Here is a 17,979-nt window from a genome sequence, read left to right as displayed (position 1 = left end):
TAACTGATTATCACAATGATCAATAATTATCATGGTATAGTATCACAGAGACGATTTTCTGAAACTGTGTCCCGAATGAAGAATGAACAGCAGGGATGGTCAGAGTGATGATAATACTGCCATGTTACTGGTTACATCACAGCGCTCTTGAATTCTGATTGGTCAGAAGGTGTTGATTCATGTTCTTTAACCGTACTCGGTCTGATATGTTATAGTTTCTATAGTAACTCACAGGGACTTGTATCGCACATACGCCACATAACTGTTGTTGTGTAGCTGTTTCTGCATCATTTATGGAAGGAGTCTCCAGTTTCAGTGCTCTGTAACAGCTGTAGCTTTTTTCTGAAATGCTTCAGGACAGAAGATCTCACACTTTCTAGTTTTTTTTTTTTGTCTTATTACGTTCAAGAGAGAGAATAAAAGAGAGGCTGGTGAAGGAACAACCGTTATAGCTGCTATAATGTACAACAGAACTTTTTGCAGACGTTCTGCAAAATCAAACGTAACTATAAATGGAAAAAAGGGTGTATCGTTTTCCCAAATGTGTGAAATAATCACAGCACACGCTTCGTAGATTAGCATTTGTTCACTCTAGCATGATAATTGATCTAGCTGTTCTTCTTCTTGCTTCTTCTTTAGGACAAAACATGAGTTTTTTAGAAAATATGCACGATCTGACATCAACCATGCAATACACAATACGTTTGTAACATATACAGAAACAAAATCTAATACACATATTCTCGCTCTCGCCCTTGCGCTCACACACACACACACACACACACACACACACACTAATCAAACACTTTGGCAGCAGTACAGCAAAAAGTCTTTTACAGAAAATTCCAACAAAGTGATGAGAAGCAATCCCTTCGTGTTCAATCCTTTAAATTTGAGAAAAGGTGATGACTGTGTGTGCGTGTGTGTGTGAGAGAGATATATGTATAAACATCACTGCAGGCTTTTAAGTCTATATACACACGTTTATACACTGATGTAAATGGTTACATAATGAAATAATGCTCAGAGGAAACGATCACGCAGGTCAGCGTTTGATTACAAAACTGAATTAAATATCTGGAAACATTTATTTATACAGAGTCATTCAAACGAACAAACAGAGACACAATGGGGGGGAACCTGTAGGGCGAATCAGACAAGCCACCGCAGAGGAACAGCTGTGTATCTGTACATCAAGTGCTGTGAATCCACATCTTCCCTTTAACATGGGAAAGGCACTTCATTCCATTTACACTATATTACACTGTATTCTTACAGGAATTGCTTTTTCTTCTCTCGTTAAATGTAAAAATCACATTAAATGATTCACAGATTCACACGGGGTGTCAATATTTATGACAAAATATGACTTCGTGTCTGAATCAACTTTCTCTTTCCCTCCATGTACGTGTCAGTCTTAGTGAAAGAAGCATGGCATCTGTGTCCATCAGTTCCAATAAAGGAGGCGTGGCCTATGTGTATGGCTGCCTCAGTGAAGAAGGTGTGGCCTCAGTGTCTGTGTCAGTGAAGGAGGTGTGGCCTAAGTGTTAGTTTCAGTGAAGGATGTGTGGTCTCTGTGTGTCAGTTCTAGTGAAGGAGGCGTGGCTTTACAGTGTTATTTAGAGTGAAGGAGGCATGGCCTAAATACTACTCTCGGTGAAGGAGGTGTGGTCTTGGCATGTCAGTCTTAGTGAAGGAGGCATGGCTTTAAAGTGTTATTCAGCGTGAAGGAGGTGTGGCTTCTAAGGGTCAGTCCCAATGAAGGAGGTGTGGCCTAATGTTAGTCTCAGTGAAGGAGGTGTGGTGTCTGTGTGTCAGTCCTAGTGAAGGAGGTGTGGCTTCTAAGGGTCAGTCCCAATGAAGGAGGTGTGGTTTCTAACAGTCAGTCCCAGTGAAGGAGGTTTGGCTTTGAAGGGTCAGTCCCAGTGACAGAGGTGTGGCTTTGAAGGGTCAGTCCCAGTGAAGGAGGCGTGGCTTCTAAGGGTCAGTCCAGTGAAGGAGGCGTGGCTTCTAAGGGTCAGTCCTAGTGAAGGAGGCGTGGCTTCTAAGGGTAAGTCCTAGTGAAGGAGGTGTGGCTTCTAAGGGTCAGTCCAGTGAAGGAGGCATGGCTTCTAAGGGTCAGTCCTAGTGAAGGAGGCATGGTTTCTAAGGGTCAGTCCTAGTGAAGGAGGTGTGGCTTCTAAGGGTCAGTCCTAGTGAAGGAGGCATGGCTTCTAAGGGTCAGTCCCAGTGAAGGAGGCATGGCTTCTAAGGGTCAGTCCTAGTGAAGGAGGTGTGGCTTCTAAGGGTCAGTCCTAGTGAAGGAGGCATGGCTTCTAAGGGTCAGTCCTAGTGAAGGAGGTGTGGCTTCTAAGGGTCAGTCCTAGTGAAGGAGGTGTGGCTTCTAAGGGTCAGTCCTAGTGAAGGAGGCATGGCTTCTAAGGGTCAGTCCTAGTGAAGGAGGCATGGTTTCTAAGGGTCAGTCCTAGTGAAGGAGGTGTGGCTTCTAAGGGTCAGTCCTAGTGAAGGAGGCGTGGCTTCTAAGGGTCAGTCCCAGTGAAGGAGGCATGGCTTCTAAGGGTCAGTCCTAGTGAAGGAGGTGTGGCTTCTAAGGGTCAGTCCTAGTGAAGGAGGCATGGCTTCTAAGGGTCAGTCCTAGTGAAGGAGGCATGGCTTCTAAGGGTCAGTCCTAGTGAAGGAGGTGTGGCTTCTAAGGGTCAGTCCTAGTGAAGGAGGCATGGCTTCTAAGGGTCAGTCCTAGTGAAGGAGGTGTGGCTTCTAAGGGTCAGTCCTAGTGAAGGAGGTGTGGCTTCTAAGGGTCAGTCCTAGTGAAGGAGGCATGGCTTCTAAGGGTCAGTCCTAGTGAAGGAGGCATGGCTTCTAAGGGTCAGTCCTAGTGAAGGAGGCATGGCTTCTAAGGGTCAGTCCCAGTGAAGGAGGCATGGCTTCTAAGGGTCAGTCCTAGTGAAGGAGGTATGGCTTTTAAGGGTCAGTCCAGTGAAGGAGGCATGGCTTCTAAGGGTCAGTCCTAGTGAAGGAGGTGTGGCTTCTAAGGGTCAATCCCCATGAAGGAGGCGTGGCCTTCCACCCCTGTCATTGTCAGGAAACAGTGATTGTATTGTATCACGTTCCACCACTGGCTGTTTAAACGCAACTCACAGTAATTCAACATCCCTAAATTCACACCTCTCCAAAGGAATGGACTGCACAGTCGTGGCTTCCAAAGGCTCACAAGGCCAAGCGTTCCCATGGCAACATCCCAAATCACACACTATTGTACTAAACAATATGTCAAAGCAGAAGGCCAGGAGTCACAGTTGCACAGTTCACTGTTTACTTCAGACTACATCCAGCTGAACACGGGGCCATGAATATAAAAATAATCACAGAAACGCAACGGCGCTGCTGAGAGAGGCGTCATATTTGATTCAAACTCAGATGGGGATTTATTATTATTCTTTTTTTGTCCAGAAGAAGCTGTTGTTTAAAGCATACAGAGTTGAAGATGAGTACTCCAGGAACACATCATCGATAATTTGGTATATATCCACAAAGTTATGGTCCAGCCCGAGTGTCCTGCAGGGGGACGTGGCATGCGAGGGGCAGAGCAACACTCAGTAGCAGCCAAAGCGTTTGGGAGTTTGGGATTTTAAGGGCATGGAAGAGGGCGGAGTCTCAGTGGATGGAGTCTGGGTATGAGGCCACACCTTCATCAAGAAGTGATGACCAACTGACATATGGATGGATCGAGAGAGAGGGATGGAGATGGCATTGTGACAGAGAGAGATAGCGAGAAGGGGGCAGGGTTTAAAGCAACGACTGGCCAATCACTTTAGATTTCACTGGTTGCAGTGTTGATGATGGACCCAAGCGTGGCTCCAGCTGCATGTCCTGCAGAGACACAGAGAACACACTCAGAGAAGCGTATACACCCTCAATCTACGTTTTACAGTTTCACCTACCTGTAGATGTGAAGCAATCTGTTTTGTATTTAGTACTGGCACCCTCAACCCCATCAAATAAACACTGCAATGCAGGTACAGTGATGCTTGAAAGTTTGTGAACCCTTTAGAATTTTCTATATTTCTGCATAAATATGACCCAAAACATCAGATTTTTACACAAGTCCTAAAAGTAGATAAAGAGAACCCAGTTAAACAAATGAGACAAAATATTATACTTGGTCATTTATTTATTGGGGAAAATTATCTAATATTACATATCTGTGAGTGGCAAAAGTATGTGAACCTTTGCTTTCAGTATCTGGTGTGACCCCCTTGTGCAGCAATAACTGCAACTAAACGTTTGCGGTAACTGTTGATCAGTCCTGCACACCGGCTTGGAGGAGTTTTAGCCCGTTCCTCCGTACAGAACAGCTTCAACTCTGGGATGTTGGTGGGTTTCCTCACATGAACTGCTCGCTTCAGGTCCTTCCACAACATTTCCATTGGATTAAGGTCAGGACTTTGACTTGGCCATTCCAAAACATTAACTTTATTCTTCTTTAACCATTCTTTGGTAGAACGACTTGTGTGCTCAGGGTCGTTGTCTTGCTGCATGACCCACCTTCTCTTGAGATTCAGTTCTTGGACAGATGTCCTGACATTTTCCTTTAGAATTCGCTGGTATAATTCAGAATTCATTGTTCCATCAACGATGGCAAGCCGTCCTGGCCCAGATGCAGCAAAACAGGCCCAAACCATGATACTACCACCACCATGTTTCACAGATTGAAAACATAACATAATGCTTCTCATTTAAAACAAAAAGTTCTATTTTGGTCCCATCCGTCCACAAAACATTTTTCCAATAGCCTTCTGGCTTGTCCACGTGATCTTTAGCAAACTGCAGACGAGCAGCAATGTTCTTTTTGGAGAGCAGTGGCTTTCTCCTTGCAACCCTGCCATGCACACCATTGTTGTTCAGTGTTCTTCTGATGGTGGACTCATGAACATTAATATTAGCCAATGTGAGAGAGGCCTTCAGTTGCTTAGAAGTTACCCTGGGGTCCTTTGTGACCTCGCCGACTATTACACGCCTTGCTCTTGGAGTGATCTTTGTTGGTCGACCACTCTTGGGGAGGGTAACAATGGTCTTGAATTTCCTCCATTTGTACACAATCTGTCTGACTGTGGATTAGTGGAGTCCAAACTCTTTAGAGATGGTTTTGTAACCTTTTCCAGCCTGACGAGCATCAACAGCGCTTTTTCTGAGGTCCTCAGAAATCTCCTTTGTTCGTCCCATGATACACTTCCACAAACATGTGTTGTGAAGATCAGACTTTGATAGATCCCTGTTCTTTAAATACTGTAAAACAGGGTGCCCACTCACACCTGATTGTCATCCCATTGATTGAAAACACTTGACTCTAATTTCACCTTCAAATTAACTGCTAATCCGCTTCATCACACCACCCCGTCACTGATTAATTTCCTATGGCAGCATGACATGAGGTGTTTTATTCCTTACACAGTGCAAGCGTACACTTTTTAGTGCACGTGTGTTTATTATATAGAGTAAATTTATTATATTGTAAATAGTATGTTGATTGTGCACAGATGAATAAACACTCATACGACACACACACACACACACACACACACACACACACACGTTACTATTCCTGCAGCCATTCAGCATGGCAAAAGCAACTTCATTAACGATAATGAGAACAGCTTGGCCTTGTTATTATTGTAAATTCAATCACACACTCACACTCGAGGAAAAGCGGAAATGCACGGAAATTTTCACCTCTGATAGTGTGACACAGTGAGCAGCCGTTTCACACATCAGCGATAAAATCCAAAATAATTTGCCGTAATAGAGGCAGAAATTGGAACATGTTGCAGAGCAGCTTATCTCTACCTCAATAAGGATTCTGGAAAATTGATCCAAAATGACTTTATATGGGTTTTTCGGAACAGCTAATGATCTTTAAACCACTCAGTCATCAGTAATTTAACATCAGAGATCGCTGATATCACACAAAATACCACAAAACATCACAAAATACCAGCATTATAGTCCTTCCTATCTGTAAGCTATGCAAATTCACAAGTTGCGTAACATTTCAGTGCTCCAAGCTTCCTCATGCTGTGAACTACATGGATTACGCTGATTTATGAGTCAGTTATAGCGCCTCACGGACCTGTCTTCTGTGTGATTTAACAGATTTACACTTGATATAAAGAATTGTATACTTTATCGACACCACAAAGCGACGAGAATGTACTTTTCCTGCTGGAGGCAGCTTGTGCTTTCACCATACAGCAGGAGTTTTCACCTGGCAGACGCAGCGAAGTCTTTCCGCAATTAACAAAAGTCTTAGGCACATGTAAAGAAATGCTGTCGACCAAAAATGGCTTAAAAATAATGAAATGAAATTTCAACATTACAAAAATACTATAAACAGGAATAAGTAAACCATAATAAATGAAACAAAGTCGATATTTGGTGTGAGATGACACTTTGCTTTATAAAAAAAATAAAATTGTAATCTTAGACACAATGAGTGCAGTTTTATGCGGAAATGAGCTGTAGGTTTTACTGAGCATCTTACAGAACCAGCCACAGTTCTTCTGGACACTTTGACTGTCACACTCGCTTCTTCATTTTGCACCAAAATTTTTCCAGTAGGCTTCATTATTATTTTTTTTAATCTGAAAAGTGCTCTCTTATGAAATATGATGCTCAGATACAAACACTTTTCAACAGTGTAGAAGTCATAAAATAGAAATCTATAACAAACTTTGTATGAAAAAATATATATTATAGAGTGCCAAGACTTTTGCACAGTACTGTATGTCCTGTTCAGATATATGTAGCAGAGCCTCTGTTGCCGTTTATCCAATCAGACATGTTTATTAACATAAATTATTTAACTCAGAGCAGCACATCGGACCAGAAACTTGCTACAAGGCTAGTGTAGATGTTAGCGTATTAGATTGAGTGATTCGCGAACTGACGTCATGGTTTATTCTCCCTGAACATTTTCAAAACAGACGTCTCATCTGTATAAAATACCTGCTGTGAAACAAAAAAAGGAAACCTTATTTATTAAAGTGTTTTCATTATTTATTGTTGCTAACATTTGGTAATTTTACTCGCGTATTCGAATTTTATTCACAGTGACTTCTAACCAAGAGCTGCCATATTGAATTTTAATTTATTAGCATAGTTCTGTAAGGATGTGGTTGAGTAAGGAGTGCTTGTTGTCCTGTTTTTGGGATTAGTGGATTTTTTTTTTCGTAAAGATGGCATAAATTCCGTTTTTTTCCTTTAAGTACTAACGTGTCGAACCCGGAAACATTTTGACTTTCTAACGGTTCCTTAAAGGTGTTCAGGAGGTATTCATTTACTAATAAACAAGCAAACTGTTCTGAGTTTTTGGAAGATTTTGCTAGGAGTTTTATTTGCACACTTTAATGAGTAATTGTAGTAGTTTATACTGTAATTGGCCATCTTAGTGTTTATCTTGCGGCTCATCAGAAAGCGCTGAGACTGTTGCTGTGCTCTAGATCAGTGGTTTTCAAAGTGGGGGCCGCAGCCCCCTGGGGGGCCGCCAGGGGGCGCTAGGGGGGCCTTAGAAAGTTGGAGGGATGATGAAAAAAAATTGCGGGAAAAAATATACTTTTTAAAAATAATAATTATTAAATATATTGTAATTAGTTTTTTAATCATTATTATAAAATATAATTATTAATAATAATACATCATATCGAAACGTTGTTTGCCATGCTCATCTCTCCGATTGCCTGTGACGTTGCGGTTTGCGCCATTTATCAAGCTGCTTTGCTCCTCAAGCTAGCGTATTGCTAGCGCAAAATGGACAGGTTTTTGAAGAAGAGACCGAAGGAACAAACCAACAGCCCTGCTGTGGAGGACACTGCTGCGAAAAAAAACTAAGAAGTCCTGGCCAACTAAAATCCGAAAACATGAGGCAGCATACATTAAGTATGGCTTTACAGCCATACAGAAAAATGGCCATGATTGCCCGAAATGCGTCCTCTGTCTGGAGACCCTGTCAAACGAGTGCTTAAAACCTTCGAAACTTCAGCGTCACTTGGTACAAAAACATCCGACAGATGCCGAAAAAACAGTAGATTTCTTCAGACGCAAAGAAGAGCATTTGGTCAGGCAATCTGCTGCATTCACCCAGCAAGCTACTGTCCCCGAGCGGGCCCTGAAGGCATCATTTTTAGCCTCGTACCACATTGCTCGTGCTAAAAAACCTCACTCAATTGGAGAAGATTTGATTTTACCAGCCACCAAAGACATTGTCCGAGAATTGCTTGGTGAGGATGCTGCCAAAAAAATCAATGCTGTCCCACTCTCTGATAACACCGTGAGCCGACGGATTGGTGACATGGCTCAAGACGTATCTGCTCAGCTGTTGGAGCAGGTGAGAGCCAGCGAATACTTCGCACTTCAGCTGGATGAGAGCACAGATTTATCCAATGAGGCCCAACTGCTTGTGTACATCAGATTTATTTCACAGGAAAGATTTGTGGAGGAAATACTATTTTGTAAAGCACTTGAAAGAAGAACTACTGGGAAAGACATTTTTCAAATTTTGGATGATTACATCGAGTCTAACGGATTGGACTGGACCCGTTGTGTGGGGGTGTGTTCGGACGGAGCCGCAGCAATGACCGGGAAGATCAGTGGCGTGACCGCGCTCATTAAGCAGAAGGCCCCGCATGTAGTGGCCACACACTGCATGCTCCATCGCGAGGCACTGGTCGCAAAAAGGATGGATAACGAGTTGAATCAGGTACTACAGGAGGTTATACAGTTTATTGTTCAGTGCGAAAATATGTGTGTTGAAAACATGTTAGTGAATAATATTCTTATGCTAAACAAATGTAACAATTATTGACTATTGAATAAAAGTAAGAGAAAACATTCTAAAAGTTGATGTTTCTTTACATATTTTGTAGCATTGTCTGTGGGTTTGCAAAGGGGGTCCCCGGCCAGAAGCTAATGCTGTTTGGGGGGCCTTGGCATGGAAAAGTTTGGGAACCCCTGCTCTAGATCATGATGATCCATGGCCAGGAACTCAACAAAGCAAAATGAGCCTGTGCTGTCAGGGAGGAGTGGCATACTCTCTCTCCCCTGTCAATTAAAAGTGGCACTAGCCAATCATGGGCATCTGTGAGTTCATGCAAACAAAGGTGGGCAGAAAGTACTTTCCTCCGAGCATGCTGTGCAGTTCGAGGAACTGTGTGATAGCCTTCACCCTCCTGTCTGGGAGCTGTCAGGTGAAAAGGGACGAGCTCTCTGGTGACTGGCCATCTCATCTCATCTCATTATCTCTAGCCGCTTTATCCTGTTCTACAGGGTCGCAGGCAAGCTGGAGCCTATCCCAGCTGACTACGGGCGAAAGGCGGGGTACACCCTGGACAAGTCGCCAGGTCATCACAGGGCTGACACATAGACACAGACAACCATTCACACTCACATTCACACCTACGCTCAATTTAGAGTCACCAGTTAACCTAACCTGCATGTCTTTGGACTGTGGGGGAAACCGGAGCACCCAGAGGAAACCCACGCGGACACGGGGAGAACATGCAAACTCCACACAGAAAGGCCCTCGCCGGCCACGGGGCTCGAACCCGGACCTTCTTGCTGTGAGGCAACAGAGCTAACCACTACACCACCGTGCCGCCCATAATAATAATAATAATAATAATAATAATAATCTTTATTTATATAGCACCTTTCATACAAAAAGCAGTTCAAAATGATTTACTTAATAATTATATATAAAATACTAAAAGAATAAACGGCAAAGGACATAACATTTAATCCAATAAAAGCTTAAATAGAACATCTTAATATTAAAATATTCTGTATATAGATAGATAGATAGATAGATAGATAGATAGATAGATAGATAGATAGATAGATAGATAGATAGATAGATAGATATTAAATTTTAAAATTGGAAAATAGAGAAGGGGAGAGGGAGGGGTGATTATTTACAGGCTGAAATTCAAAAATGAAATATGCATTCATCCATCCTAACATGCATCCATCCATCCATCCAAATTTCCATCAATCAATCCATCCATCCGTCCATCCTAACATCTGTCCATCCATCTATCCATCCATCCATCCATCCAAATTTCTATCTACCATCAATCAATCCATCCATCCATCCATCCTAACATCCGTCCATCCAAATTTCTGTCATCAATCAATCCATCCAAACATCCATCCATCCAAACATCTGTCCATCCATTCATATGGCTTTATGAGTTAAATCCATAATAATAATTAATTTCGAGGCTGATTAACTTTATTTCATTTTATTAATTTAATTTCTACTATTGTTTAATTCTTATTATTTTTCTTCCCCATTTATTTTATGTAATTTTATTTTCTATTGTTTACTGTTCTGCTTTTACTTCTGTAAAGCACATTGAACTGCCACTGTGTATGAAATGTGCTATATAAATAAACTTGCCTTGCCTTGCCATTCATCCATCCATCCATCCTAACAGCCGTCCTTCCATCCAAATATCCTAACATCTATACATCCAACATCAATATATATCTATCAACCCATCCATCCAAACATCCATCTATCAATATATCCATCCTCCATCCATCCAAGAATCAATCAATCAATCAATCAATCTATCTATCTATCTATCTATCTATCTATCTATCTATCTATCTATCTATCTATCTATCTATCTATCTATCTATTAAAACATCCATCCATCAAAATTTCTATTTACCTATCAATCAATCCATCCATCCATCCTAACATCTATCCATCCAAGAAGCCAAGCCAAGAAGCCTTTATTTGTCACATGTACACTCAAGCACAGACTTAAGCACACAGTGAAATTTAACCTCTGCATTTAACCCATCTGAAGCAGTGAACACACACATGCACATACAAGTGAGCAATGAGCACACACATTCTATCTATCTATCTATCTATCTATCTATCTATCTATCTATCTATCTATCTATCTATCTATCTATCTATCTATCCAAACATCCATCCATCTACACATCTATCTATCTATCTATCTATCTATCTATCTATCTATCTATCTATCTATCTATCTATCTACTCAAACATCCATCCATCTACACATCTATCCATACAAACATGGATCTATCAATCCACTGTTAAAGATTACTTTATTTTGTTCTACTGCACATTTTTTAGGCTAAAACCCATCCATCAGATGGCCTCCACTTTAGAACAGATTCCAACTTGAACCCTTTTAGAAAGCTCAAAGTGTTATTGGTTATCGATATAAACAACCTGAAATAACCTGAAATAACCTGTCCTGAATGCTTTTTCTGAGAGTTATTTCTTTTTTCCGTTGTTTCCTGCAGACCTGGCTGACCTCAGGCTGTCTCTGGTCTGTTGGTACACACCAACGTGTGAGATATTAAAACAGCAGGCAGGAAAAATCAGGCTGGTATCATGGTCCCTTGTGCATTTATCTCCAGCTGTGGAGATAAACATCTGACTCTGAAATTCACCATGGACCATGCATGATGGACAACCCATAGTGTATTTGAGGAACAGCAAGATGTTTCTTCTGGATAAGGTATGATCAGTTGATGTATGGTTGGCTGGGGTGTAGAGAAGGATTTCTATGAATGTTAAGTCTTCAGGGAAGCTGTGTAGGCTTAATTTTTGCTATTTCTTTCCCTCTTGACCTTTTCTTTGCATTGATTTTTTTCTGTAATGAACTTTAATTTAACTGGAGATTTTGGGATATGTGGGATTAGTGTGTTTATCCAGTACACTGACATGAATTTGTATCAAACAGACGTTATAAGTATTGACTGGTTAAGGTTAGAGTTAGCGTCTGAGAGCCATGCCATTTATTTACTTTTAATGTAAATTGCTTTCTGAATCAAATTTCACTGGCATAAAAATATTTATTTTCTTCAAACATAAGGCAGAACCATTGAATAATTGGGTTAGACCCCTCCTGGGTTATACTGGATGAGTCTGTGGTGTGGTTTTTTTTATATAATATCTCTTGAATGTCAACAGCTGCTCTTAGACTTTGGTACTTGCATATCTTGAAATTGTGTTTAATATCCCTAGAAGTGTAAATCCATACCAATCCACCATTATAGTATAATAATGAACATGCTAGAACATGAATTAGCATGATAGTAACCAGACTTAAACATGACTTACCAATAAGTTAATCTGTGGACTAGCATTTGTAAGGAAAATGCACAGATCTAACTTAAAGCACCTTGTTGGTTTTAGACTTAATTAACTGGCAAGGCAAGATGGAAAAGCAGCTAATTTATCAATGCATCAAGGATGTGTGTGTGTGTGTGTGTGTGTGTGTGTGTGTGTGTGTGTGTGTGTGTGTGTGTGTGTGTGTGTGTGTGTGTGTGTGTGCTTAAAATTCACTTTACTTTCTTCAAAAACTAATCAAGAAGCAAGATAAATTCCTTCGAACCAAGAAAACCCCAGATGTATTTCAAACAAAATTTATTGAATTTTAATAGATAAAAAGGTCTTCGCTGAGAAATGATGCAGAAATTATTTGCACATATCTAGTGGGAATCAGTTCTGACAATATTTTAATTCTGATTAATAAACCTCGCATAGTTTCCCAGGGGCACAACAGAAAAGTGCTTGGTTTAGCATCCAGAGATCACTAGTTTGAATCCTGATGATCCCACAGCCCTCTGCGATCAGGAGTCTGAGGCAAAGTTTACATTAGACCGTATCTGTCTCGTTTTCTTCACGGATGCACTGTCTGTTTACATTAAACCGCCTGGAAACGCCGGGAAACGGGAATCCGCCAGGGTCCACGTATTCAATCCAGATCGTGTCAGCTCCGGTGCTGTGTAAACATTGAGAATACGCGGATACGCTGTGCTGAGCTCTAGCTGGCGTCGTCATTGGACAACGTCACTGTGACATCCACCTTCCTGATTCGCTGGTGTTGGTCATGTGACGCGACTGCTGAAAAACGGCGCGGACTTCCGCCTTGTATCACCTTTCATTAAAGAGTATAAAAGTATGAAAATACTGCAAATACTGATGCAAATACTGCCCATTGTGTAGTTATGATTGTCTTTAGGCTTGCCATCCTTCCACTTGCAAGTGGTAAGTGATATGCGCTGGGATCTCACACACAGCGGCTCAGTCCCGAATCACTGCTCGTGCACTTCACTCGCGCGCTCTGTGAGCTGCGCAAGGCCGGAGTGCGCACCCTCCAGAGGGCACTCGCTGTTCAGGGCGGAGTGATTTGGAGCGCAGGATGCCTGCGGAGCCGAGCGTATCCGTGTATTGGTGTTGCTGTGTGCACGCAAATCGTGTATTGGTGTTGCTGTGTGCACACTAATCGTTTTAAAAACGTTAATCTGATGATCCACTGATACGGTCTAATGTAAACATGGGCTGAGAGAGCAAAATTGGCCATGCGTTCAAGAGGGCAGCGTGGCATTCTCTCTCTCCCCTGTCAATTACAGTGAGATGAGCCAATCAGGGGTGTCTATGAGCTTGGACAATGGATAGCAATCCCCTGGAGGAAGCACTTGATAGCTTTTACCCTTCCTGGTTGGTAGCTATCATGTGATAGGGGAGGGATGTCTAGTGGGTGGGAATTGGCCATGACTAAATTAGGAAGAAAACTGGGGGGGAAATAAAATAATAATAGTAATAACAAGACCGTCAATGAGGGCGTAGCTCACTCCAGCCCCATCTAGTCCAGAAGGAACGATCTAAAGTGGGCCACCTTGCATAATGAATGTTGCAAGCTATATACACTATATACAAGCTATATATGGGTCTGTCTCAGAAACTGGGTACTGTGGGGGTCCCCCACTAAATATACTCACAGTCAATAAACTATACGGTTTTGAATGGTGATGTTGGTTTTAATTTGAAATAAAATGATGAAAGAAATAATACAGATAAACTAAATCTTTGATGTGAATATTCAGAATTTGGCAAAGATTCTGCAAATTAGTGGAAAAATGGCGGCTTGATCTGGGACATGATAAATGGTCGACTACATCGCATTCCCTTAAAAAGGTTGTAGTCCACTGAAAAGTCTACAGTTATCACTGATTGTATTTTAAGTTGTAACTTTATCCACCTAAGGATTGGTGCGCTCACAGAATCATCATAACCGTAATAAAACATCATGCAGAATATTTGATCACCGTCGTAACTCCGTTTTCCGCAAACCCAAAACCAATACGATCGTGTGTTTTGATCTAAACGGAAAGCCTCAGGGTCAAGGTCACGACCTCACCAAAAGTAGGAACTTAAAATCACTACGCCATATAAACATTTAGTTATAAATCTCCGATTCTGTTTTTTAAAACGAAAGCTGAAAGTTAGGTATAGAATATGTTTCTTACAGAATATGTTACGATGGTAGCTGGTCTTGTATGAATTTCTGAGCTATAAAATGAGTTGTGGTCTATTTTTTACCGTAGCGTGTTATTTGTGTGCGGGGAAGGACACACATTAACAATTTGCATGTGTAGAATGGAATTTTCCACTCCAGCAGTTAGAAGTTGATCGCGCTTCCATTTGCGGTCTCTCTGTTACGTGGGTGATCTGTTCGGGCGTTATCACTGAAAAGGTGAGTTTTGACAGTTTTATTTTGTTTTAGTCTTGCAGTATAAGGCAATAGAATGTTTCTTTTTCATCTTACTTTCATATTTCATAGTGTTTGCGTATTTATGGCCAATATTTTGCAACCATGGTCAATTTAGATCAAACTTTTGATAGAATCTACGGCCAGTCATTTTGCCCCGCCCCCGCCTCGCGCTCCGTCCGGTGCGGTAGTGATGTCCCGTTGCTCGCGCGCCGCAGCAGAGACCCGCGCGACCTTCAGCCGGTACAGTCGCTGTTCTTTTACCACTGCCGTTATTCTCATCTTTCCGGTGTGTTCTTGATTTTTCCATTGTGTCCTATTTCACCATATCAAACACCCAAAATGTATCATATTATTCATATTTAAGTGAATCATCAATTCAGTCATCATAACTTGGCATTTTTAACCCAAGCAATCAAAAAGAGGAAATGTATTCAATATTTTCACTCATCTGTGAAGGAGGGGCTTTAATTCTTCATGATGGAGTTATTTTATATGGAAACACTTTTACAAAAGCATTTGAATTGTAATCAAAAAAAATTTCCACAGTGGAGGCCAGACAAAGCAAGATACTATCTTTATTCTTATTAAACATGACAAAAGAAACATTGAGTGTTAGTTAAATGCAAAAAAAAATAGTAAAATTAGAAAATGTATTTTTTCGCCATAATGTCCCAAATGAGAGACCAGTTTCTGAGACGGACCCATATAGAAGCGATATCCACCCTAGGAATATCGACCTATTTGCTGGAAAGAATCCAAAACGGTGAGGAATTGACCAAAAAGAAGCTATTTTTGTTGAACTGCTCACTCATTAAGGCTTAACTAGTCTATAACTTCATTAATTGTAATGAAGCAAATCTGGGTAGAAGTTATATGGACCCTAGGTCCCCCTACCTTCATGCCAGAAAGAATCAAAATCAGTGAAGAATTGAGGGAGAAGAAGTGATTTGTGTGGAAACTGCTCGTTAGGGATTAATTAATTACTCCATATCTTCATTATTAATTGCAATTATGCAAATTTGGGTAGAAGCTATATGCACCCCAGGCAGACTGACCTTCCTGCCAAAAAGAATAAAAATCGGTGAATAATTGAGAGAGAAGAAGCGGCCGGATGAGCTAATAATAAACTTCCTACTCTCATTTAATAATGAATAAATGATTCACTTTGACCTTTTGACTTTGAATAATCTGTTAAAAAGTTACTCAGGTTTGTGCATAGTTAAAGGCCCCCTTGGTCATGTCTCATCTCATCTCATTATCTCTAGCCGCTTTATCCTTCTACAGGGTCGCAGGCAAGCTGGAGCCTATCCCAGCTGACTACGGGCGAAAGGCGGGGTACACCCTGGACAAGTCGCCAGGTCATCACAGGGCTGACACATAGACACAGACAACCTTTCACACTCACATTCACACCTACGGTCAATTTAGAGTCACCAGTTAACCTAACCTGCATGTCTTTGGACTGTGGGGGAAACCGGAGCACCCGGAGGAAACCCACGCAGATACGGGGAGAACATGCAAACTCCACACAGAAAGGCCCTCGCCGGCCATGGGGCTCGAACCCAGGACCTTCTTGCTGTGAGGCGACAGCGCTAACCACTACACCACTGTGCCGCCCCCTTGGTCATGTATCTATGTCATATCTACGTGGGGGCTGAATGTTCTCACAGTGACAGGAATGTGTGATGGTTGTGACCTTGGAGGGACTATCTGATAATTTCCATTCCAGTCAGCAAACTGTATTTTGGTCAAGATATATATCGTATCAGCAGCTGTTATCTGGCGGACACATGGGAATGAATACCGGCTCAAATCCAGCGTACATCTGTACAGCCAGAGCAACACTGTAACCAGACGATAACCAACTCAACTCCCTGCCATGTGTGGTCTTCATCCTCATCAGCCATACCTCAGTGCTATAAAAAGAAATTCCCACCAAGTTTGATAGGTATGGCAAAACACACATGGTCCAAATTTGGTTCGAGTCTGCTCAACAACATGTACCAGATAACACCCACATGAAGTTACGTGAACTTGTTTCTTCTTTTTAACTCCAATTTTTGGATAGTGAACTCAAGTTTAGAAGTTTTCAAAATTAAACTTCAAATAATCCATTGTGGGGCGGCACGGTGGTGTAGTGGTTAGCGCTGTCGCCTCACAGCAAGAAGGTCCTGGGTTCGAGCCCCGTGGCCGGCGAGGGCCTTTCTGTGCGGAGTTTGCATGTTCTCCCCGTGTCCGCGTGGGTTTCCTCCGGGTGCTCCGGTTTCCCCCACAGTCCAAAGACATGCAGGTTAGGTTAACTGGTGACTCTAAATTGAGCGTAGGTGTGAATGTGAAGGTGTGTGAATGGTTGTCTGTGTCTATGTGTCAGCCCTGTGATGACCTGGCGACTTGTCCAGGGTGTACCCCGCCTTTCGCCCGTAGTCAGCTGGGATAGGCTCCAGCTTGCCTGCGACCCTGTAAAACAGGATAAAGCGGCTACAGATAATGAGATGAGATGAGATAATCCATTGTCTTGACTAAACGACTTGAATAACTTAATTTTTTGAGTTGAAAGAAAAGGTTTTCTTTGAGTTGAGTTTACTTATGTTTATAAGGCAGCAGATGAACTTTAATTTCTAAGGTTAGCAACTTGAATGTCTGGAGCTCCAGAACCCCAAACCTGAGAACTTTAAGACACCAAAACGAGACTGTCAATGATGACGCAGCTCACTTCAGCCCCGTCTAGTCCAGAAGGAACGATCTAAAGTGGGCAACCTTGCACAGTTCTACTCTCAACCAATCCAGCGCCAATATTTTTTAAATTTCTGACACCAGTCTTGTCCATGAATTTACACCAAAATATCTCTATATATCCAAAGGGTATAGTCTGGTAGTAGTTGGCACAATTAAGCAAATCTGTGCAGAAGTTATATGTACCCTAGGTATCCCACCTTCATGCCAGAAAGGATCAAAATTGGTGAAGAATTGAGGGAGAAGAAGCGATTTGTGTGGAAACTGCTCATTAGGGCTTAATTACTCCATATCTTTGTTATTAATTGCAGTTATGCAAATTTGGGTAGACGCTAATGTATATGCACCCAGGAAGACCTACCTTCCTGCCAAAAAAGAATAAAAATCAGTGAAGAATTGAGAAAGAGGAACAATTTTTGTGAAATGTGGACACGATAGCATAAGCTCATCGCCTGTCAGCCGAATGAGCCAATAACCTGCTGAACCACTGTGCCAACTGCTGATACACAAGTTATTGGAAAACAACAAAAAGACAGAACTATAAAGAGTGTGTGTGTATGTACGGGAGTGTGTCAGTCAAGCATTTATGGAATGAGTTTAGCTCAGAGTTCTGATCCCTTGAACATTTAAGCAGATTTGGCAG

The 17,979-nt window shown here is 41.8% G+C and overlaps 1 protein-coding gene across 1 annotated transcript in view; it reads right to left on the bottom strand.

The window, feature by feature from the left end:
• Window positions 1-1,065: 1,065 nt before the first annotated feature.
• The window catches only part of LOC132866382 (somatostatin receptor type 5), a 57,232-nt gene continuing 40,318 nt past the window's right edge, over window positions 1,066-17,979 (bottom strand). Inside the window, exon 3 of the mRNA XM_060899136.1 lies at window positions 1,066-3,870. Within this exon, the coding sequence (XP_060755119.1) occupies window positions 3,787-3,870 (84 nt within the window). The 3' untranslated portion in view covers window positions 1,066-3,786. The remainder of the gene's footprint in view (window positions 3,871-17,979) is intronic.

Source organism: Neoarius graeffei, chromosome 18 (genome assembly GCF_027579695.1).
Source record: "Neoarius graeffei isolate fNeoGra1 chromosome 18, fNeoGra1.pri, whole genome shotgun sequence".
NCBI classification, from domain to species: Eukaryota; Metazoa; Chordata; class Actinopteri; order Siluriformes; family Ariidae; genus Neoarius; species Neoarius graeffei.
This window is presented reverse-complemented; position numbering and strand designations above follow the sequence as displayed.